We start from the raw sequence: 24,410 nt of genomic DNA on the forward strand, positions 1-24,410 counted from the left end.
TGACGATTTTGTTGTCTTTTTTTTATACAGGATAATGTTTAATGTTTGTTTTTACTTACAAGACTGGGTTTTGCCAGCATTTTGGCATAAAATAACAATAATTTGTAATTATCTTTGATGACAAACTACGATTTCAAATATTGAAATTTATTCCTGAAATTCAACTTAACTGTAGTAGAAACGGATGTAGTACCTAAAGCGGCAATCACGAGATATGTTGAGTGTGGGTAAATGAATTAATAACGTATGTGAAGAAACAGATAGGTATGTGACATGTGGAAGTTTGGGTCAATCCGGGGAGTGTGCTCGGATAGCCTAAGCTGGTAAGGTGACCGTTCACGAAAGCAGAAAACCTGGGTTCGAGTCCCGGTCCGGCACAAATTTTCATATCTCGCTTTAGATAGGACGTTTTTACTTATTATAGTTAAGCTGAATTTCAGGAATAAATTTAAATAATAATTTGGCTGCTACTTAAAAAATAAACTTACAATTGAGAAAAAGATGATGATGATGATTAGTGTTTTAGGGCGCACAACAGCGAGGTTATCAGCGCCCGCTGAGAAAAAGAGAACACTACAATTGTTTCACTGTGTACTGTGTATGGTTCACAATGATACAGTTATGATTTTTTTCAGTTTATTAATAATTTAATAGTTTAGATCACACATAAAACATAAATATTCATCTTAAACGCAATTACAAACATAAATATTCAATACGTTTTGTTCAATGAACATAAAGTATATCAAAATTGATCGGAAATCGAATATTATTTGGAATACAAAACTTTTTTTTTTCGAAGGTGCAGCCACTTTCTCAGATGTTAAAGCCAATATAATGCTATTCCCTTCTGAGTGCTAGGTGGAGTTTTTGGAACACCACAAAACTCCTTAACTGAGGTTATGATTCGGTGGTCCCAACGTTATCAGTGCATAAGCTGCAACTGGTTGCCCAAACATTTTGCAATTTATATTCCAAAGTGTTTGTAGGGGTCACATATCTATCTGAATCCAAGGGTTCAACTGTATTACATACATTATCAGAATATAAAGGGTGGTCCTCAACTGCAGACATAATAAACACCGACTCATTGAAGATGTTGACATTAAATGGATAATTCCACTTTTTTTTAAACCTAGATGTTACATTCGTTGGTATCATTGCCTTAAGAAAACTTTCACCAACACATTATACAAGCTGAAAAATTATCACAGGCCTGGATTTCTCAGCATCCACAAGTGTACATTGTTTCACTGTGCAGTGCACACAGTTGTTTCGCTGTGTACTAGAGACACCAGATACTGAAAACTTAGTTATGAGTCTTATCGCTCATATTTACCACATCTGAAACTGGTCAATATATAACTAAAAGTTATTTTTTTTTATTTTCGGGCACATTTCCTAGGCATCATCACGCCCTAGCATGTGAAATAGTACCAAGTGGCTGCAGCAGACAGCTTTCAGACTTCGACCAGTTATAACAGACAGAGATGGTTTAAATACTATAACTTAATTAATTTAAAACTGCCACAAACGAATAGAATGGCGGATGATAGCTTTGAATATAAAAGGATTGCAAAGTTAGTTTTATCAAAAGTATTATGCATGTTTTTTGAGTGACTAACTCTTATTGGAGTGTAAACCAAATGAAGTTACTTGTGGTGTAGGCCAAAAGATGTTATTTAAGCACTGATATTGTAAAAAATTGTTACTCTCCATTCCAGTAGGGTAGCAAGAATAATATAAATGACATATTTTCAATCATATGTCTCAAAAACCAAAACGTTTTTACTAAAAGATAACGGAGCACGCTTCCTCTGCCAATCTGACAAAAATGGGGATATACTGTACCTAGTCAGGCCATTTTTCGCCAGGCAGCAGCGCTGTTCAGGGTAAAAATTATGCAATGACCTCTCTTCCCGTCCTGTTCACTTTACCACACCTTTCTGTACGGACCTTACTACTAAGTGGTAACCTACATGAACTAGTGTGATACATTACTTAAGCCGGCCGAAGTGGCCGTGCGGTTCTAGGCGCTGCAGTCTGGAACCGCGAGACCGCTACGGTCGCAGGTTCGAATCCTGCCTCGGGCATGGATGTTTGTGATGTTCTTAGGTTAGTTAGGTTTAACTAGTTCTAAGTTCTAGGGGACTAATGACCTCAGAAGTTAAGTCCCATAGTGCTCAGAGCCATTTGATACATTACTTAAGAACAGTAATTGCAATATGAGGCATGCTCATAAAGTTTTAATAAATGTTTTGAATGTGTTTTTCTTTTACTCGTTGCATTGTATTATAAAGGTCGATCAAAAAGTTTGCGTTTGAGGGCGTTGCTGCAACCAGCGAGACTCCGATGCAGAAATACACTACAGCACCAAAGAAACTGGTATGGGCGTGCGTGTTCAAATACAGAGATATGTAAACAGGCAGAATACGGCGCTGCGGTCGGTAATGCCTATATTGCCTTTCTAAGAAAACAAGTGCCTGGCGCAGTTGTTAGATCGGTTATTTCTGCTACAATGGCAGGTTATCAAGATTTCTGTGAGTTAGAACGTTGTGTTATAGTCGGCGCACGAGCGATGGGACGCAGCATCTCCGAGGCAGCGATGAGTGGGAACTTCCCCGTACGATATCAGGAACCCGGTAAAAATACAAATCTCCGACATCTTTGCGGCCGGAAATAGATACTGCAAGAACGGGACCAATAATGACTGAAGAGAATCGTTAAACGTGACCGAAGTACAAACCCTTCCGCAAATTGCTACAGATTTCAATACTGGGCCATCAACAAGTGTCAGCATCTGAACCATTCAACGAAACATCATCGATAGGGCTTTCAGAGCCCTGAGTCCACTCGTGTACCCTTGATGACAGCACGACACAAAGCTTTATGCCTCGTCTGGGCCTATCAACACCGACATTAGACTGTTGATGACGGAATATGTTGCCTGCTCAAACGAGTCTCGTTTCAAATTGTATCGAGCGGATGGAAGTGTACGGGTTTGGAGCCAACCTCATAAATCCATGGACCCTGCATGTCAGTAGGGGACTGTTCAAGCTGGTGGAGGCTTTGTAATGGCTTTGTAATGGCGTGGGGCGTGTGCAGTTGGAGCGATATGGGACTCCTGATACGTCTTGATACGACTCTGACAGATAACGCGTACGTAAGCATCCTGTCTGATCGCCTGCATCCATTCATGTCTTTTGTGCATTCCGACACCCCACATGTCCAGAATTGCTACAGAGTGGCTCCAGGAATACTCTTTTGAGTTTAAACACTTCCGCTGGCCACCAAGCTCCCCAGACGTGAACATTATTGAGCTTATCTGGGATCCCTCGCAACGTTCTGTTCAGAAGAGATCTCCATCCCTTCGTACTCTTACGGATTTATGGACAGCCTTGCAGGATCCATGGTGTCAGTTCCCTCCAGCACTACTTCAGACATTAGTCGAGTCCACGCCACGTCGTGCTGCAGCACTTTTGCTTGCTCGCGTGGCCCTACAAGATATTAAGCAGGTTTACCAGTTTCTTTGGCTCTTCAGTGTGTAAGTACCGGCATGTTGGTAAGGGTTTGGTGTGGACTTCGAAATGAAACTTTTTCGTCGCCCCTTAAAAAGCAGCCTTAACTTGATTTCAAATTATTTGCTACAAACTTGCATCACTTTTGAGGAGGGCCGTCTCTATAATGCGAATTCACGAATGCATGTTGATATTTATACCATATCAGCTGATCGTTGCTAGTTGTTCACGCTCCTGAGTTTTCAGCACGGGAAAACAAACAATCGAATACTGTCTTCTCACTCATAATTACCTCGCAGTAACCGCGATATATACCACTCTGCCCCTGACTTAAGTGGCAAAGTTTACTGAACTCCCAGCCGAATTCAAGAACGTCAACCAAAATTATGCAAATCTTAAAATGACTGTCTCTGTAAGTATTTTGGTTTGCCACTGAACAAGGAAAATACACTTTAAGAAGCTCTTAATGTTAGTTGACGTTTTAGGATTTGGCTGTTAGTTGGTAGAAGCATATTATTATAAAAAGCGGCTGAGAAGCCCGAGCCACACTAACAGTTGATTAGAGTCGCATCCTTCCCGCAACTCACAGTTTGATGGCCGCTGCATTAGAGGGGAGTATCGTGCGGAAATTCGTTTCGGCAGTAGCAGAAATGTTGCAGCTATCTCACGAAAATCCAGGTGGCTAAGAAGTCATCCCAATTGACTTGACACAGCTGCAACATCCCTGCTGTTGCTGGAGACTAATAACCGCACGACACTCCGCTTTACCAATTGGCTATGCCATTTTATTGCGGCTGCTTTACGGCGTCCTACGGTACTGTGGTGCAGGGAGTTCAATGTGCTCTATAGTCTGATTAAAATTTCTTGGCAGTTGATATCTGTCACTTGCCGCCACACTGTTATAACATCGGATGCTGACTACCGCTCGATTATAGGCGACACACAAGCAAGGCGGGCCGAGAAAGGTGGTGCAGTGGTTAGCACACTGGACTCGCATTCGGGAGGACGACGGTTCAAACCCGCATCCGATTCAGATGTTCCGTGATTTCCCTAAATCGCTTCAGGAAAATGGTGGGATGGTTCCTCTGAAAGGACACGGCCGATTTCCTTCCCCTTCCTTCCCTACTTGATGGGACCGATGATCTCGCTGCTTGGCCCCTTCCCCCAAGTCAACGAAACAAACAAGGCGGGTCACTTCACAAATGCTGTTAACGTGTAACGCTGCGAGGTATGATGGAAATGCGAGATGCTCTATCGACAGACGATTTTAAGTGACCAATGACTGCACTGTAGCAGAAGACGCGTTTTGTAGACCAGAATTTAAACTCGTGTCCTAACCTAACCACAACATCACGACGTGCAATGTATCCGAGAAAATTGCGGCCAGCAATCTACAGCAGAATTAAAATCACGATCGCTTTGTTCACTTTTAAAATTAACCTCTACGAGCAAACTCAAGACAGAAAAATTTCAGCTTCAGATCTAAAACTTGACTGTAATTTGGCGCCGTCATTGGTTACCAACCGATGAGCAGACTTAGCTAGCGCATGGCTGCAGATTATAGGCGACACAAGCAGATTCCAAACGAGAAAGAATTATAGGAAAGAAAATAAGAGCAAATTAAGAAGAGTCAGTAGGATGACAAAAAAAAAAAAAACACCGAAAAATATTAGAAATAGAGTGTACATTTAAAACATTTAACTGAATACAAAGAATAATCAAAGTCTTTTGCATAGATTTAGGAACAAAAAAAAATTGCTGCATCCCCAGATTCAAACCTAAGACCTTGTTCTTGCCAGTTTTATACTCTAACCGCTGCGCTACACCACCACACTCCTTTAGGCTGTTATAAATTCCCTGTCGCAACGATGAACTTCCAGCTTTTAAAAATTAGGCTTCGCGCAGTGCTGTGCGAAGCTTATCTAATGTAAGCCGATCTCTGTAATTATAATAACTGTATACGCTGATGAGCTAAAATATTATGACCACCTACTTAAAAGCGTGTTGGTCCATCTTTGGAAAGTGGTTCAGCAGTGATTCTGCGCGTCATGGACTACACAAGTCGGCTGGTCCCGGCGGAGGTTCGAGTCCTCCCTCGGGCATGGGTGTGTGTGTTTGTCCTTAGGATAATTCAGGTTAAGTAGTGTGTAAGCTTAGGGACTGATGAGCTTAGCAGCTAAGTCCCATAAGATTTCACACACATTTGAACTTTTTTTTTTTTTTTTTTTTTGACTACACAAGTACTTGATAGGTTTCCAGAGGACTGTGGCACCAGATGCCTATGCACAGGTCACACACTTCCCGCAATTTATGGGCGATTGGTTTGTGGGCGCGGAACTGGCGCCTGATAGCGTTCCAGTTGGGTTTCATCAGATTCAGATAAGGCGAATTTGATGGTCAAGACATCAACGTCAGTTCACTATCATGCTCCTCAAATCACTCAGCACGATACTGGCCTTATCACACGGACACTTAATCTGCTGGAAGATGCCACCGTTGTTGGAGAAGTCACCACTGATAAGGGGTTACAGGTGGTCCCTAATAGTGTTGTCGTGGTCCACAGCTGTCATGGTTTGACCTATGTACGACTTCTCACAATTTCCGCAAGGAATCTGATACACATTCGCTTTTCGAAGCTGTAAATCGTCCTTCACAGAACCTTCCTCCTCCTCAGACACTCTACGAATTTGTTGCGGAGAACGCTTTGAAAATGCTCTTGAGGTATGTGAGCTCTTCTTGCAAATTATTGGATATACAATGCGCCCTATGCACTAAGGTCTTAAGGACACCTATGGACTGGAATGGTGATGGCAGCTACTGGCATGGAGATATAGATTTGTGTGTGTTGATTTCCGATATACGGCACGTCCTAATGTGCCATCAAATTTACGGCGAACGACAACATCCAAAAAGGGGAGGCAGCCGTCTTTTTCTATTTCCATAGTGCATTTGACATTAGCATGGATAGAATTCAAATGCTCAAGAAATCTATGTAATTCATCCATCCCGTGCGGCCATACCACAAATGTATCGTACACGTACCTCCAGAAGACATTTGGTTTAAAATTTGCTGAGTCCAGTGTCTTGTCCTCGAAGTCTTCCATGAATAAATTATCTATCACAGGGGAGAGGGCGCTTCCCAAAGGAACGCCATCAGTCTGCTCATAAAATTCACCATTAAACTGGAAATATGATGATTATAGCACATGTCCAAATAAGGCCGTAATATTCTTATCAAAATGTTGGCCGCTAAGAGATGAAGAGTCCTTTAATGGTACCTTGGCGTATAATGATACCACGTCAAAACTAACTATTTAGCCTGACATTACTAAGTCTCTGAATAATATCCATAGAATTACGAATGTGGTGATTACATTTTCCTACTAATGGTTTTAATAAAGAAGCTAAATATTTGGCAGAAAAATACGTTGGTGAGCCAGTATAATAGTGTTCATTATAGGCCTCATAGACAAGTCCTCTACACGCCCATGCTTATCCATCTTGTGAACTTTAGGAAGACCATAAAATCTTAGTGGTACTGCACCTCGCACTCTTAGACTTCTTATGACTTCTTTTGGTAGTGATGAAGCGCTCAGCAAGGCAGCAGTCCTTATTGTTATCTTGTTAGTAGGATCTTTGTTTATCTTCCGGTATGCACCACAACTAAGTAGACCATATAGCTTTTCCTTGTAGACTTTCTGAGGCAAAATGACGGTAACATTACCTTTATCAGCACGCAGGACGACTGTGTCAGTATCCTCACGCAGCTTTCGTATCGCACAGCTTTCATCCTTGGAAACGTTGCTTGTTTGTGGACGATGTTTTGTAATTGCTCGACAGGTCTCCCGTCTGATTTCTTCAGCAGAATCCTCTGATAGTGGTCGGATAGCTTCTTCAATGGCACTGATGAAAGATGATATCGGCAATGTCATTGGAGTAGAGGCAAAATTTAGCCCTTTACTTAAGACAGATAGCGTAGCTTCGTCCAGATCTTTACCGTCAAATTTATGACAGGGCGTCGAATAACAGAGCCAACCTGAAAAGGCTGGTCCAATCGGTTGTACTTGGAGCATATAAGGCCGCGCTTGCCATCTTGTCGTCAGTCTTGAGACTCACCCTGAGAATGGTCTGACGATACGCGACCGAAATATCAGTGGAGCAATTTTATATGCGTAGCTACATGCCCGAAATTTAATGGACGAGAGCTGAACCTGTACGTGAAAACTCTAGGCAGAAAAAATTCAGTTTCAGTGCCAAAAGCGAATTGTAAAATCTCGCTTTTGCTACGGGAGCTGACGCGATACCCACCGACAAGCAATCCTGGTTGTGTCCGCCCCTGGTAGCTGTGTATACAGGCACGGTATCTCAGCGTGTTCAAAATGGCTCTGAGCACTATGGGACTTAACATCTATGGTCATCAGTCCCCTAGAACTTAGAACTAATTAAACCTAACTAACCTAAGGACATCACACAACACCCAGTCATCACGAGGCAGAGAAAATCCATGAGCCCGCCGGGAATCGAACCCGAGAACCCGGGCGCGGGAAGCGAGAACGCTACCACACGACCACGAGCTGCGGACTCAGCGTGTTCGGCCAGAGGGTTAGCTGCCCTCAGTAAAAAAAAAAAAAACTGAGTCAACGGCTCAACACTGAACTTGAACGGGTGTCATGGGACATCCGCATCGAACAAATGCAACGATCAGAATCGAACAAAATGAGAATAAAATTTAAAAAAGTGGTCAGCGCGACGGAATGTCATACGTAACGGCCCGGGTTCGATTCCCGGCTGAGTCGGAGATTTTCTCCGCTCAGGTACTGGGTGTTGTGTTGTCCTTATCATCATCATTTTATCCCCATCGACACGCAAGTCGCCGAAGTGGCGTCAACTCGAACCAGGCGAACGGTGTACCAGACGGGAGGCCCTAGCCACACAGCATTTACATTTTTTTAGTCCTTGTTGTAACTTATTTACAGGTTATAGCCGTCACAGGCAGATTCCGAACGAAAAAATAATGATAGGAAGAAAAACAAGAGCAAATAAAAAAGTTAATACGATGATGAAAATGATGTGACGAAAGATTAGACATAAAAAATTATTTATATCCGACAGGATTCGGTCCCACGAACTTATACAGTTCAAATTCTACGTTTACCACAGCGCTACGGAAGTCTTTCATAAAATATTTTATATTTGTGCATCTATAGAACTAGTTGCGACGATCATTTGCTGCCTTCGAGAAGTTCGATTTCACGCCATGTCATATGAAGTGTACCTACTGTAAGCCAATCTCGGTGATGATAATAGTTGAATATGTGAAGCCGAATCGTGTCTTCAGCAGAAGAGTCCAGTTGTCTTTCGCTAGTCGTGTGTACGAAATGTGCATTATTTCATTGCCGTCGTTTTGTGTGTTTTTCTCATGTGTGTTGAAATGCGAAATAAAAGGGGACAGACCCAGGACTCAGGATCCAAACACAACAAGAAGAGAAAAAGCCAGACAAGGAATTGGAAGATAACTGACCGTGTGTTGTGGCAGTTTGGCAATGACGAACAGTTCGGGCGTGACGTCGAGCAGACTATTCTTCGTGACTATGACGTCATGTTTTCAACTGCTGCCAGCAGCAGCGTTCGCACAGTCGCACTGTAGCTGCTCGGTGAACTTATCTCTGGTATACTTTACACACACACACAGACACAGTATCTCCGACCTCGCCCCACGCCCCTTGCCCATCGTATCACGGTGGTCACTCATTGTCACGTTAACGGTTGCCAGCGCAGTGGCAAATTATAGTTACGTTGCGATTTTTAAAAAAAAAAAAGTCCATTGGACGTGTCGCAACGCAGTTCCAATACGTTCTGTCCGAAGTGAAGCCCTGTTTACAGCAACACTGTTTTCTAGACCATTTGCAACTAGACTAAGGTCGTGGAGATTGCACTAGCATCCATGACAAATTCAGTCCTCCAATAACGTACATTTCCGCCAGGTTACACACACACAAAAACAAACATACACACACACAAACGCACACGCATACACTTATAGTACTTAGGTACACTTGGTTTCATAGTAAACAAACACTGAACGTAAGTATAACAATGTGAAGATGCTACATATCACACTCTGCAGCATCGCTATCTTTGACGTGAGATGCATTAAATTATTCACAATGGATATCCTAATGAATTTCGCATTAAATTATCAAGCAATGGAAATGCTTCATCCTCCACTAGAAAATACAGCCTTATTTCCGCTTGGCCGTATATTTAATCTGGTACATGTAATTCAGCTGTTCCAAGCATACATCAGTTGTAGTAAATTTATAGTTCGGCCCGATTGTCGCCGTGAACTCGACGGAAAAATAATTCTTGTAATTACACTCCTGGAAATTGAAATAAGAACACCGTGAATTCATTGTCCCAGGAAGGGGAAACTTTATTGACACATTCCTGGGGTCAGATACATCACATGATCACACTGACAGAACCACAGGCACATAGACACAGGCAACAGAGCATGCACAATGTCGGCACTAGTACAGTGTATATCCGCCTTTCGCAGCAATGCAGGCTGCTATTCTCCCATGGAGACGATCGTAGAGATGCTGGATGTAATCCTGTGGAACGGCTTTCCATGCCATTTCCACCTGGCGCCTCAGTTGGACCGGCGTTCGTGCTGGACGTGCAGACCGCGTGAGACGACGCTTCATCCAGTCCCAAACATGCTCAATGGGGGACAGATCCGGAGATCTTGCTGGCCAGGGTAGTTGACTTACACCTTCTAGAGCACGTTGGGTGGCACGGGATACATGCGGACGTGCATTGTCCTGTTGGAACAGCAAGTTCCCTTGCCGGTCTAGGAATGGTAGAACGATGGGTTCGATGACGGTTTGGATGTACCGTGCACTATTCAGTGTCCCCTCGACGATCACCAGTGGTGTACGGCCAGTGTAGGAGATCGCTCCCCACACCATGATGCCGGGTGTTGGCCCTGTGTGCCTCGGTCGTATGCAGTCCTGATTGTGGCGCTCACCTGCACGGCGCCAAACACGCATACGACCATCATTGGCACCAAGGCAGAAGCGACTCTCATCGCTGAAGACGACACGTCTCCATTCGTCCTTCCATTCACGCCTGTCGCGACACCACTGGAGGCGGGCTGCACGATGTTGGGGCGTGAGCGGAAGACGGCCTAACGGTGTGCGGGACCGTAGCCCAGCTTCATGGAGACGGTTGCGAATGGTCCTCGCCGATACCCCAGGAGCAACAGTGTCCCTAATTTGCTGGGAAGTGGCGGTGCGGTCCCCTACGGCACTGCGTAGGATCCTACGGTCTTGGCGTGCATCCGTGCGTCGCTGCGGTCCGGTCCCAGGTCGACGGGCACGTGCACCTTCCGCCGACCACTGGCGACAACATCGATGTACTGTGGAGACCTCACGCCCCACGGCGGTACGTCCACCCGGCCTCCCGCATGCCCACTATACGCCCTCGCTCAAAGTCCGTCAACTGCACATACGGTTCACGTCCACGCTGTCGCGGCATGCTACCAGTGCTAAAGACTGTGATGGAGCCCCGTATGCCACGGCAAACTGGCTGACACTGACGGCGGCGGTGCACAAATGCTGCGCAGCTAGCGCCATTCGACGGCCAACACCGCGGTCCCTGGTGTGTCCGCTGTGCCGTGCGTGTGATTATTGCTTGTACAGCCCTCTCGCAGTGTCCGGAGCAAGTATGGTGGGTCTGACACACCGGTGTCAATGTGTTCTTTTTTCCATTTCCAGGAGTGTATAAAAAGAAGAGCTGAATTCAATAGTTCAATGCGTTTGCCATTTATTGCATCACAACCATGTAGAAAATTCCAAGTAATTTCGAAGCCGCTAGAAGTTCCTCTTTACGTTTCTCGATTCGGTTACGGAAGGTAAAGCGGTTGGATATGTTTCTATACTTACTACATTACATAATTCGCGAAACTGTTCTCTCAGTCGTTCTGTAGCTATACAAATACTTTCGTAGGAATCACCGGGTGCCAAATACCTGGGAAATTACTCTGTTGCAGGTTCGTCGGTCAAAACTGGGTGGATAAAGTTAAGCAGTTATCATAGAGATGTATTTGGAAGAGAGATCAGTAAAAACGGTTCTGCAGCTAGTATTTAGAGCCATGCAAGTATGAAAAACAAAAGCAGTTTCTAATGAGGTTCATTACGAACAGGTCACTACCCAGTAATGTTTCTCGCTACTCTGCAAAACAAGACGAACTAGGCGCCTTTCCACACAGGAGGCCGTGCATCCAGATGCGTCCTTTCACACGAGTGCCGCTGAGCTTCGGCTCAGTCAATACGCCGTGTAGCTCGTCAAGTGAATCGCCGCTCCTCGCTTTACACAGAATGAAACGTAAGCCTTCAGAAGGCAGGCGGTTAGTTGCTTGCCCCACAGTAGTAAGCGCGCATTGTGCAGTAAGCCGCTGTATTGTTTTGTGCCTACTGACCGCTGGTATCGTTATTGTCGAGCAGTGGTTCGCAAACGTTCTGATACCATTACCGCTGAGTGCAGTCAGATATTAGCTAGTACCACCACTACCCCCCTTCTCCCGACCATCATCATTAGCGCTTAACTAAGCTTTAGAATGAAAACCAGTTTTCTCTGAACATTTCTGTTTTTCCAGCCTACATTTACATCTACATGATTACTCTGCAGTTCACAATTAAGTGCTTGGCAGAGCGTTCATCGATTCACCTTTAACGTAGTTCTCTACCGTTCCACTCTCGAACAGCGCGCGGGAAAAACGAACACTGAAATCTTTTCGTGCGAACTCTAATTTCTCTTATTTTCTTATCATGATCATTTCTCCCTATCTAGTGGGCGCCAAAAAATATTTTCACACACTGAGAAGGTCTTGGCGCAGCGAAAAACGCCTTTGTTGTAATGACTGCCGCCCCAATTCGTGTGTCATATTCGTGGCACTCTCTCCCCTATTTCGTGAGAATACAAAACGAACTGCCCTACTTTGAAGTTTTTCTATGTCCTCCGTCAAACACCGTAAAACAACACTCCAGATGATGGCGGACAAGCATAGTATAAGCAGTCTTTTTACTAGACCTATTACATTTTATAAATGCTCTGCCAATATATAACAGTATTTGGTTTGCTTTCCTCACAGCATTATCTACGTGATCATTACAATTTCAGTTATTCGTAATTGTAATCTCTACGTATTTCGTTGAGTTTACAACCTTTAGATTTGTGTGATTTATCGTGTAACTAAAATTTGGCGGATTCCTTTTGGTCCTCATGTGGATGACTTCACACTTTTCGTCATTTAGAGCCAACTGCCACTTTTTGCACCATACAAATATTTCGTCTAGATCATTTTGCAACACTTTTTATCATCTGATGACTTTACATGGCGGTAAATGACGGCATCGTCTACAAACAATCTCAGAGTGCTAATCAGATTGTCTCCTAAATCGTTTAGGTAGATTAGTAATAACAGAGGGCCTATAACACTTCCTTGGGGAACACCAGATATTATTTCTGTTTCACTCGAGGACTTTCCGTCAATTATTACGAAGTATAAATGATATTTAGTTTTTGTAGGTGTTTTATTAAACCACGAACTAACGAGTCAGTCAGACTATTGTTACTTCTTATTTATAACAACCTTTATGATTTTATAGAACGATGAAGCAATTCCCAACGCATCGCATATGTTACGGGCAACCTATCCGTAGAAAACAAAGCTCACTATTCACAGTGCAGGTACACACTGTTACAAAATTTGCTTCCTCTGCACCACTCCATGCCATAGCATAACTTGCTGTACCCACACCCTGCACAGCCAAGTTAAAAACCAAGTAAAAATGTGTACACTATTCTTGCTTGATTGCTGGATTCCTTACATCAGAAGTGCCACAAATTGGTAGACTTCAGTCTGCCAATGCTTTATGTCTGTTTTGTTTATAGATTCGTTTTACAAGCTGTTATCTCTACCTCATTATGTCACGCGTTAATGCTACGTTTCGAAAAACAACGTAATTATTAGTTACTTAAATTATCAGTATTACAGTCTTACGAAATAGTGATAATAGCAATGATCTATTTCATGGTTAAAACACAAAAGAACCCTTTTGTTTAACCCCTCAGTAAATTTCATTTCACCCCCAATTGGTAATTATCCATAGGTTGGGAATGACTGTTGTAGAGCGTAGTTAAGGCGTTCTGTATGCGTCTGACGTTGGAGAAATCATTGCGGAATTTCTAAGGTGCCATAAGGTGGTATGGTCCCAAAAATTAGTCTGTTCCAAACCTGACTATGCAAACTAATTAAAAAATCTGAAATTTGGAATGAAATGTAGAGATTATAAATATGACTAATTTTTAACGTCTTGACCCCAAATGGAAGAAAGCGATAGGTGCGCACTTGTAATACTGTTAATTAATCTTTAGCAAGGTATTTATACATCAATAACCTGTAGATTCCACTGCAGTTCTTTTCGTGCTAAGTGATGACGACAATTACAATTTTGGCCGTTAAAATGGAGAACACAGAGATTCCCGTTCTCCAATACTACTGATCAAGTAGTCTGCTAGACCATTTCGAATAGTTTTCGCAGCATGTGATCATCTGATTGTAACCTACCCAGTTTCTATATCATCAAGTGCGAAAAACTTGTGGAGAAGGCCGCAAGATATTTTCTGTTAACACGACGGAGACATTGAAGAGTTGGTGAAAAATCCACTCCTTCTGGATAATAATCCAAAAGTATATTCAGCATGACGTCTTGCTCTATACAGACTACAATTAACCCAATCGCATCAAATGACGAGCTGTATTCCCAGAGGAGAACGACGTGTATGGCAGTGTACAAAATGTGGTGTTGCTCTATATTGAGAAGATTGCTTCGGTGTATTCCACACCCAAGAATCATGCTTGCTGATGTGTAAAACAATCGAACTAGTTTATACAAGGTGTTCGGAAATTCCCGTCACAATCTTCTAGGACTTGTACAGGAAAGTAAATACACAATATATCGAATATAAACCCATGTCCGGAAACGTACTTTTCCGTTCTGCGATGATATCAGTTCGGATGTGAAACGCGTCCATGTTTGCTGACGGAAAGAGAAAATTCTCAGGATTGCTTTTTCTGGTAGGCAATAGAGTAGACAGGATGACGTGTACTACTTCTTATGGGGTCTTACGCAGAGTTTAACTCACGAGACTCCTGTAGAGACAGAGGAAGATCTACTGGACACCAGGTGGGATGGAGAGTGTACCAGAACATGTTTCGTAGGTGCAATGTCTGTAACAACGTTGGCGGTCACCACATACAGCCGTTGTTGTAACGTGTTAGTAGTGTTCTGTTTATACTGTATGCTCGGTTCTTTTTTGTTCTGGAGTAATGGAACCACATAATGTTTAAATGTAAATACAGTAAAACTTGCTCAAATCGGCACGTGTATAATTCAGAAATCTGCCCAAACCGTACAAGTCTTTCAGTCCCGACGCATTCAGTGCACTTTTATATGCTGATTTTTTTTAAGTGGAACTACTTCATAATTCGTTGTATAATGTGGAAAGGAGCTTATACTGTACTACTGCATTACAGTTCAATAGTTATTCACAACTCTACAAGGACGTTACTCTTAATACCTCTGTTAAACGGCGCATAACCAAGAAAAATATGTTCAGCGAAGCGCGGCGCTGCTGGTGTGGACCTAAAACCGCGCCGCTCTGTGTAACAACGAATAAGTTACGCTCAGTGTCAGTACAGTACATCAAAGACTGCCCGGTTAGCCGTGCGGGAAGGGGTGGGTTCCACTTGGGGCCGAACCGCACAGTAACCCTGGATTCGGTGTGGGACGGCGGTGGGGTGAGTGGACTGCTGTAGCCTGTTGTGGGGTTGTGAACCACTGAGGGCTACTGCGGGGACGAAGCCTTTCCGTCGTTTCTAGGTCCCCAGTTCTATACCATACATCAAAGGAAACGGTTCGTTCGTCAGCGCTCTGTTTGTCGGCTTCCTCGCTTTACTCATTATTGACGCACGCCCGCGCATAACGGAACATTGTTGAGCATCTACCAACACACTGCTGCAATGTGCGCAGTAAAAAAGTTTGGTATTGTTCCGTTAAATAATGGTGCTACCCGGCAAGGTCATTATTTTCTGCCAGTTTCAGTTGACTAGTAGCACATTAAGAGATTCAGTAACATAATGTCGAACAAATGGTATGTGTCGTTAACACTTAACGAAAAGATTAGTTTAATCGAGGCGAGTGAGAACGACAAACTCTCCGTGTGCGAAATTGTGTTGCGTTTCAAATGTAGTAAAACACAAATTTATGAGATTTTAAGAAACAAGAATAAGATTCGGGACGAATGGATGAAAGGGAACGGGCAGACGAAAAGAAGAGCGAAGAAGAGAGGAAATGAAGAAATTAACGAAATAGTGTGGGACTGGTTCGTAAGTGCGCGGGCAAAAAACTTACCTTTATCTGGACCCATGTTGCAGATTAAGGCTCTGAAAATTGCTAAAGAGCTTGGAATTACGAAGTTCAATGCATCAAAATGGTTTAAATGGCTCTGAGCGCTATGGGACTTAACTGCTGAGGTCATCAGTCCCCTAGAACTTAGAACTACTTAAACCTAACTAACCTAAGGGCATCACACACATCCATGCCCTAGGCGCGGTTCCAAACAGTAGCGCCTAGATGTGATTACGTAGGCTTTCCCGGCGTAATATGTCTTGAAAGTCTCTTCGGGTTTGCTGCCGGATCTTAAATCAGCGCCTAGAACCGCTCGACCACCCCGGCCGGCTCAAGGCATCCACAGGATGGCTGGGCAGTTTCAAAACTAGGCACAACATCGTGTGGAAAGGAGTGTGGAGAAGGATGTGCAGGAAAGTGTAGCAACAGAATGGAAGACAACGCTGTCCAACTTAATTGTGAATTATGACCCGAAAGACGTGTTCAGTGCCGATGAACTGTTTTATCGCGCGCTGCCTTCAAAATCGCTAGCAATTCGAGGTGAAAAGTGCACGGGTGGTAAAGTGTCCAAGGAAAAACTCACCGTACTGCTGTGTGGAAACATTTTAGGTGAAATGGAGAAGCCACTGGTGATTGGAAAGGCGGCAAAATCGCGTTGTTTCAAAAACATAGACTTCAGTAAACTTCCAGTCACATAGCGAAGCAATAAAAAGGCGTGGATGGTGAGCGGTGTTATGGAAGAATGGCTGGGCTCTTTCAGTGCCAAAATGAAAAAAAGGAAATCGCCAAGTTCTCCTTTTCCTAGACAATGCAACCTGCCACCCGAAAGTAACGTCATCAAACGTGAAATTGGCTTGTTTTCCTACAGGTTCACACAACCCATGGACCAGAGGGTTATTTACACATTCAAGTGTCATTATAGGCGATTACTAATGCAATCTCTTATTCTTATGTTGAAGAAGCCGAAAGTGCGTTTGCCCTGGCACGGTCAGTTTCTGTCCTGGGTGCAGTAAATTGGATTGGCTTGGCAGTAAAGGAAATAAAACCTGAAACAACAAAGCTTCAACAAAGCGGGGTTTGGGGTTCAAGAACAAGACGCTTCTGTGGCCATCGAAGTTCAAGAAAATGCACCAGTAACAGCCGAATTAATGAAAATGCGAAACATTTCATGTAGCGCACATGATTACATTCGAAGTGATAACTTTCTGTCAGTTCACTCCACTTTCACTTCAGCAACAGATTTGATAGAAATCCGAAACACAGAGAATGATGAAGAAGAAACAAAGGATGAAGAAGGGGGGCAAAATGATGTCCCTAGAAAAATTAATACGCCTGAAGAAGCCAGCGCATGCGTAAACGATGTTATGCAATTTGCAGCACACACAAATTCTCCCAACTTGTTGGAACTATTGTGTGATGCAAAAAATTGCCCAGAAAAAAAAAATTGAACAGGAAATTAAAACAAGTTTCCCTCCTTGATACGTGGCGAAAAAAGTGCAATGTAAAGCAAAGAAACATGGGAATAATATGAACGTACATACAATAATATCAGAGTAAAAATATAGAAATTCCGTGTTATTTATCAATTAGTGTAATAGTCCAGTGTTCTATTGTCCAATATACAGTAAATGAACACCTACTGTGCTGGAGTGAAGGTACGTAAATACAATGTATGCGTAATTAAAAATCTTTATTGTACTTTTGTGCATGATACCTGACAAATTTTACGCAGCCCAATGAGTTTTGTGTAATCCAAAAACTTGTCCAATTTGGAATTATTTTAGTCCCAGGCAATTTCGTTTTGAGCAAGCTTTACTGTACAAACAAATGTGCTTAAGTGATAAATAGATGTTTCGTTATGTTTCCTTCCGAATTGTTACCTATAACTAAACTGCGTCACGTCTAATTCAATTCCTCAAGCAGAAGCGGATAAGTTAAATATCCGAGCAATGTCGCAATGTCTGTAAGAACATTGGCGGTCGCCACATAGAGCCGTTATTGTAATGCATCAATAGTGTTCTGTACGTACAGTGTACTCGGTTCTTTTTTGTTTTGGATTTAGAGCGTATAATTATAATAAATAACAACATGTTATTTCATATATTTAATAACATAAAATACCTGTAGTATACTGTACAAAACATAAATTTACAGGGTCAGAAGCTGAACATCACTTTTTCGTGTTTTACCTTAGCACTGTTGGATTCTGAAACTGAGCAGTTGTTTGCTAGAATTCCCAGTCTTGTACGTAGGAAACCGTTAAGGTTTCGTTGTTAGTCTACTTAATTAGCCTGTTTTTATATATGTTGAAAGCACTGAATAAGCTTTATGCCTCAGTATTTGAGGATAAAACTGCTAGTAAAAGTTAAATGACCACCTCGAGGCTTTCGTAAATGTTATGGCCATGATAATGTTTCAGGCTTCGTAACTTAATTCCAAAACATTTAAGATGGCATTTTTTTATTTCTTCCTCACCTTCAACCCCAAACTTCTTGGCCTCGATGAGAGCTTGGCGTCTACATTCACTGTCTGCTTTCTACATGTTGTTTTTTGTCACCAGAAAATAAAAATGGATGTGCCACTTGGAGACAGCCGGAAGACAAACAAGAAAACATTTTCCCTCTCGGGTCCCGACACCACGAGCGGCACATCTTCACTTCACAAGTCCCGGTGTAATCGGTCAACTTTTCGTGCGATTACTGTAAGTATAATGAGAGTGAGTTCTGATGACGCCCTAACAACGGCAATATTATAAGTAATACAGCGAGCTAAAATTAGACGGATTACATTGAATAGGAGTCCGATGGAATCCTCTGCTATACTGCAGTCTGGAACCGCAAGACCGCTACGGTCGCAGGTTCGAATCCTGCCTCGGGCATGGATGTTTGTGATGCCCTTAGGTTAGTTAGGTTTAACTAGTTCTAAGTTCTAGGGGACTAATGACCTCAGCAGTTGAGTCCCATAGTGCTCAGAGCCATTTGAACCATTCCTCTGCTATAAATAATAGGATTACCACCTTAACTTCGATTTTACCACAATTTTCCCTAAATCCCTCTCAAAATAACATACCTCTAAACCACATACAATCTAAGACGTTTCGCCCTAAAAAAAGAATGAAATCCATACAATTGGAAACACCGATTCCAGCTACCACTTGGGCTCAGTGCTAGAGATGCGATTATCGCTGAAACAAACGTTTACCTGTTATATGGGTGTTTTTCAACGCCTGTTTAACCGTACTATAAAAACCGCTCAAAATAACCGAATTCTGAAGTACTGGATTTTCAGATTTCTATTCCTTTTACTTCCTGTAATAATAAGAGAGATTGAAAATTTTTTTCTCCCCACATTCTGGATACATAGAATCAAAACATTACATTAAATAGGCAAATAAAAAAAACTTAGTCCGTTCATAGTTTGCTGCTTTTCTCGAAAAGATGTAACTGAATATTACAAAAAATCACCAGTTTCTCCTACTGATTCTAATTCTTTGAAACATTTCTCAAAAATAATTTTGTAATCGGGGATAATACCACTATTTGAATATTACGAACTGTCAATGCGAAAAGGGCAACGGCCTTGCCGCAGTGGCTACACCGGTTCCCGTGAGATCACCGAAGTTAAGCGCTGTCGGGCGTGGCCGGCGCTTGGATGGGTCACCATCCTGCCGCCATGTGCTGTTGCCATTTTTCGGGGTGCACTCAGCCTCGTGATGCCAATTGAGGAGCTACTCGACCGATTAGTAGCGGCTTCGGTCAAAGAATACCGTCCTAACGGTCGGGAGTGCGGTGTGCTGACCACACGCCCCTCCTTATCCGCATCCTCCTCGGAAGATGACACGGCGGCCGGACGGTCCCGGAAGGGCCACTTGTGGCCTAAAGACGGAGCTTTTTTTTTTTTTCAATGCGAAAAGGGTGAAAACTGAGATTTAAGTACTCTATTTTTCGTGTTAATTTCTCCGTTTTCAAGGACTACAAACAGATACAGGCATGTTATCTGGACAAAGGCACCACACCAGCTGCTTTCTATTCTTATTGTAAACTATGAATGAATGGTTAAGTTTTGCATTTTCTCCTTACCTTACGTCGCAAGTTTGTGGTGGCTGCTCCCATTTTCAATCTTTTAAAGCAAATGGAACATTGTACTCGTACATCATTGATATCGCATTTCGTAAAATACTTGCAAACTAAGGATGGTGCCATTCCGTAATACAACCGACGACAATGAGAACCCGGCCTGTGTGACCGAGCGGTTCTAGGCGCTACAGTCTGGAACCGCGCGACCGCTACGGTCGCAGGTTCCAATCCTGCCTCGGGCATGGATGTGTTTGATGTTGTTAGGTTAGTTAGGTTTAAGTAGTTCTAAGTTCTAGGGGACTGATGACCTCAGAAGTTAAGTCCCATAGTGCTCAGAGCCATTTGAACCATTTTTTTGACAATGAGAAACTACTATATAGACCATATGGGGCAAGTCTTGCAGTCTGCGTGTACACGCGTACAATCTAATAGGCCACGCCACAGGGTAACAGGTAGATCATTGTCTCAGCAGTGCTGTACCAATTGTTATGGCATGTGTTTGTTGCTCGTTTCTGTCGGCATAATTGCGGTCAATGGGGTAACTTTGTGACCATTTTTCCGTCTTTTGAAAATACTGCACACAAAATAAGTTACACAGCATAATAGACATTGAAACATTTTACATCTACAGTTACTGAGTGCTTGGGAAAGAGAAAATGTACACTAACTATGCCCTATTGGAGTAAAATTTCCAATTTAGTACTGGTAGAAAGTTACACAGTAATTTTAGACCGCCGGCCGATGTGGCCGAGCGGTTCTAGGCGCTACAGTCTGGAACCGCGCGACCGCTACGATCGCGGGTTCGAATCCTGTCTCGGGCATGGATGTGTGTGATGTCCTTAGGTTAGTTAGGTTCAAGTAGTTCTAAGTCTAGGGGACTGATGACCTCAGACGTTAAGTCCCACAGTGCTTAGAGCCATTTGAACCATTTGAGCCAATTTTAGACCAGTCTTAAAAAATATACTACTTTTTCGTGTATCTAATGCTCTGGGTAAATTTCGATCATGTCAGGAGGAAATCAGGGCGTTGTTAAGAAGTAAAAACAGTGTTAATTGAGTATTGCAGATTTGCTTTGAAATATCAATATATTTGCATAGCTCTGCATCGGTCAACTTAGATCACTGTCGCCAAAGCTCTCTTTGCAGCCAATGCAATTAAAGCATTATCACAAGCCGGCCGGAGTGACCGTGCGGTTCTAGGCGCTACAGTCTGGAACCGAGAGACCGCTACGGTCGCAGGTTCAAATCCTGCCTCGGGCACTGATGTGTGTGACGTCTTTAGGTTAGTTAGGTTTAATTAGTTCTAAGTTCTAGGCGACTGATGACCTCAGAAGTTAAGTCGCATAGTGCTCAGACCCATTTCAACCGTTATCACAAGGCTGAAAGCTTGCAAGAAGGTGTAAAGACAAGCGAAATACCGACTAGAAATAAAAGTGTTACATTTCGTACAAATTAATGCAGAAGCCATTTGAAGCAAAAATTATAAATGTTACAAAGATGCCCTGACTGGTAAAAAAATTACCCTGATTAACTGTATTAAAACAGCACTCATCACTATTCCCATTTTCTATAATAACGGAGTACTCTAAAGCAACGCAAATTTTACTAAGTATTTTAGCACGCATCTGAGGCTAATTAATATTCCGGTTTTACTACCCGGTTATTAGTAAAAACATAAAAAGACCTGCGAGGCCAAACAAATACCGAAAAATACCGGTTATTCAGAACTAAAATACCGGTATCTGCTTTAACCGGTCGGTTTTTCCCATCCCCACTCTGTGCGCCGCAGACCGACTGCAGGAAGAGGCTCATTCCATGCTGATGCACGGCCTCCAGCGTGTTTGTGCGGCTACGGCCAGCACCTGCAGTGTGCACTACGAGGGACACGAGTAGCTGCCCCAGATTACTGTGCCCCAGTATAAGACTCTTGCCTTCGTTGCGGTGCCCTGCTCCCCGTTATACGCCCGTCGCAACTCTGCTGCACATCCCGAATTTTGATAATCAGTGTGGTCGTTATCCAGGCGAGAAGCTGTCAAAGAGCTTTAGGGTGAAGAAAGAGGAAGGCGGCGGTACCTGCGGCGGGGTGGGCGCAGCAGAGCACGGCGAGGGCGAAGGCGACGGCGACGCCGGGTGCGGAGCGCGCTGCCGTGCGGCGCGGCGAGGGCTTGCGCTGCGGAGGGGCGTCCATGGTCGCGCGCGGGCCGCTGTTGACTGCTGGCGGGTGACTGGCGGCGGCGGCTGCCTGCCCGCCGCCTGGGGAAGCCGCGGCGGCCACCAGCGCCGCGGGATGCTGCGCCCAGCGCCGCGGCTAAAGATAACAGGCGCGCGCCCCGCCTCGGCTTCGAGCACCGGCCGCTCCTCTCTGCTGCTCACCTCGTAACCCCCATAGATCGTACTACCCACACAATCCCTCCCCTTTCCCAGACTGAACACCGGTCGACATAAAGGAATCTTTTTTACAGTTACAAGAACAATGTACCAGGTGCTCCAAGAAGAATATTGGCGTTCGAAAGATTTGTACGAGGGTTGCCCAGAAAATAATGCCCGCATTGTTTTTCTTAGCCGAAAACAATGCCGCCAAAAACACGTTACGTATGTATTATTTGAAGTCTCCTGAGTGAGCGCGCCAAGTTCCCGTCACTTCCGACAGATAGCGCAGCTGCAGGACAGTTTGAAAATAGCGTGTGTAGGTGATGTAAGTTACACTACTGGCCATTAAAATTGCTACACCAAGAAGAAATGCAGATGATAAACGGTTAGATTGGACAAATATATTATGCTAGAACTGACATGTGATTACATTTTCACGCAATTTTGGTGCATAGATACTGAGAAATCACTACCCAGAACAACCACCTCTGGCCGTAATAAACGACCTTGATACGCCTGGGCATTGAGTCAAACAGAGCTTGGATGCTGTGTACAGGTACAGCTGCCCATGCAGCTTCAACACGATACCACAGTTCATCAAGAGTAGTGACTGGCGTATTGTGACGAGCCAGTTGCTCGGCCACCATTGACCAGACGGTTTCAGTTGGTGAGAGATCTGGCCAGGGCAGCAGTCGAACATTTTCTGTATCCAGAAAGGCCCGTACAGGACCTGCAACATGCGGTCGTGCATTATCCTGCTGAAATGTAGGGTTTCGCAGGGATCGAATGAAGGGTAGAGAAACGGGTCGTAACACATCTGAAATGTAACGTCCACTGTTGAAAGTGCCGTCAATGCGAACAAGAGGTGACCGATATGTGTAACCAATGTCACCCCATACCATCACGCCGGATGATACGCCACTACGGCGATGACGAATACACGCTTCCAATGTGCGTTCACCGCTATGTCGCCAAACACGGATTCATCATGATGCTGTAAACAGAACCTGGATTCATCCGAAAAAATGACGTTTTGCCATTCGTGCATCCAGGTTCATCGTTGAGTACACCATCGTAGGCGCTCCTCTCTGTGATGCAGCGTCAAGGGTAACCGCAGCCATGGTCTCCGAGCTGATAGTCCATGCTGCTGCAAACGTCGTCGAACTGTTTTTGCAGATGGTTGTTGTATTGCAAACGTCCCCATCAGGCCGGCCGCGGTGGTCTAGCGGTTCTAGGCGCTCAGTCCGGAACCGCGCGACAGCTACGGTCGCAGGTTCGAATCCTGCCTCGGGCATGGATGTGTGTGATGTCCTTAGGTTAGTTAGGTTTAAGTAGTTCTAAGTTCTAGGGGACTGATGACCACAGATGTTAAGTCCCATAGTGCTCAGAGCCATTTGAACCATTCGTCCCCATCTGTTGACTCTGGGATCGAGACGTGGCTGCACGATCTGTTACAGCCATGCGGGTAAGATGCCTGTCATCTCGACTGCTAGTGATACGAGGCCGTTGGGATCCAGCACGGCGTTCCGTATTACCCTCCTGAACCCACAGATTCCATATTCTGCTAACAGTCATTGGATCTCGACCAACGCGAGCAGCAATGTTGCGATACGATAAACCGCAATCGCGATAGGCTACAATCCGACCTTTATCAAAGTGGGAAACATGATGGTACGCATTTCTCCTCCTTACACGAGGCATCACAACAACGTTTCACCAGGCAACGCCGGTCAACTGCTGTTTGTGTATAAGAAATCGGTTGGAAACTTCCCTCATGTCAGCACGTTGTAGTTGTCGCCACCGGCGCCAACCTTGTGTGAATGCTCTGAAAAGCTCATCGTTTGCATATCACAGCATCTTCTTCCTGTCGGTTAAATTTCGCGTCTGTAGCTCGTCATCTTCGTGGTGTAGCAATTTTAATGGCCAGTAGTGTATTATGTAACGTCTCCTGGGTGAGTGCGCCAAGTTCCC

At 44.0% G+C, this 24,410-nt stretch overlaps 1 protein-coding gene across 1 annotated transcript in view; it reads right to left on the bottom strand.

Moving 5' to 3' along the window:
- LOC126238277 (putative carbonic anhydrase 3) overlaps positions 1 to 22,308 on the bottom strand; it is a 532,151-nt gene extending 509,843 nt beyond the window's left edge. Inside the window, exon 1 of the mRNA XM_049947780.1 lies at positions 22,143 to 22,308. Within this exon, the coding sequence (XP_049803737.1) occupies positions 22,143 to 22,257 (115 nt within the window). The 5' untranslated portion in view covers positions 22,258 to 22,308. The remainder of the gene's footprint in view (positions 1 to 22,142) is intronic.
- Between the last annotated feature and the right edge of the window lie 2,102 nt (positions 22,309 to 24,410).

Source organism: Schistocerca nitens, chromosome 1 (assembly GCF_023898315.1).
Source record: "Schistocerca nitens isolate TAMUIC-IGC-003100 chromosome 1, iqSchNite1.1, whole genome shotgun sequence".
In the NCBI taxonomy this organism is placed as follows: Eukaryota; Metazoa; Arthropoda; class Insecta; order Orthoptera; family Acrididae; genus Schistocerca; species Schistocerca nitens.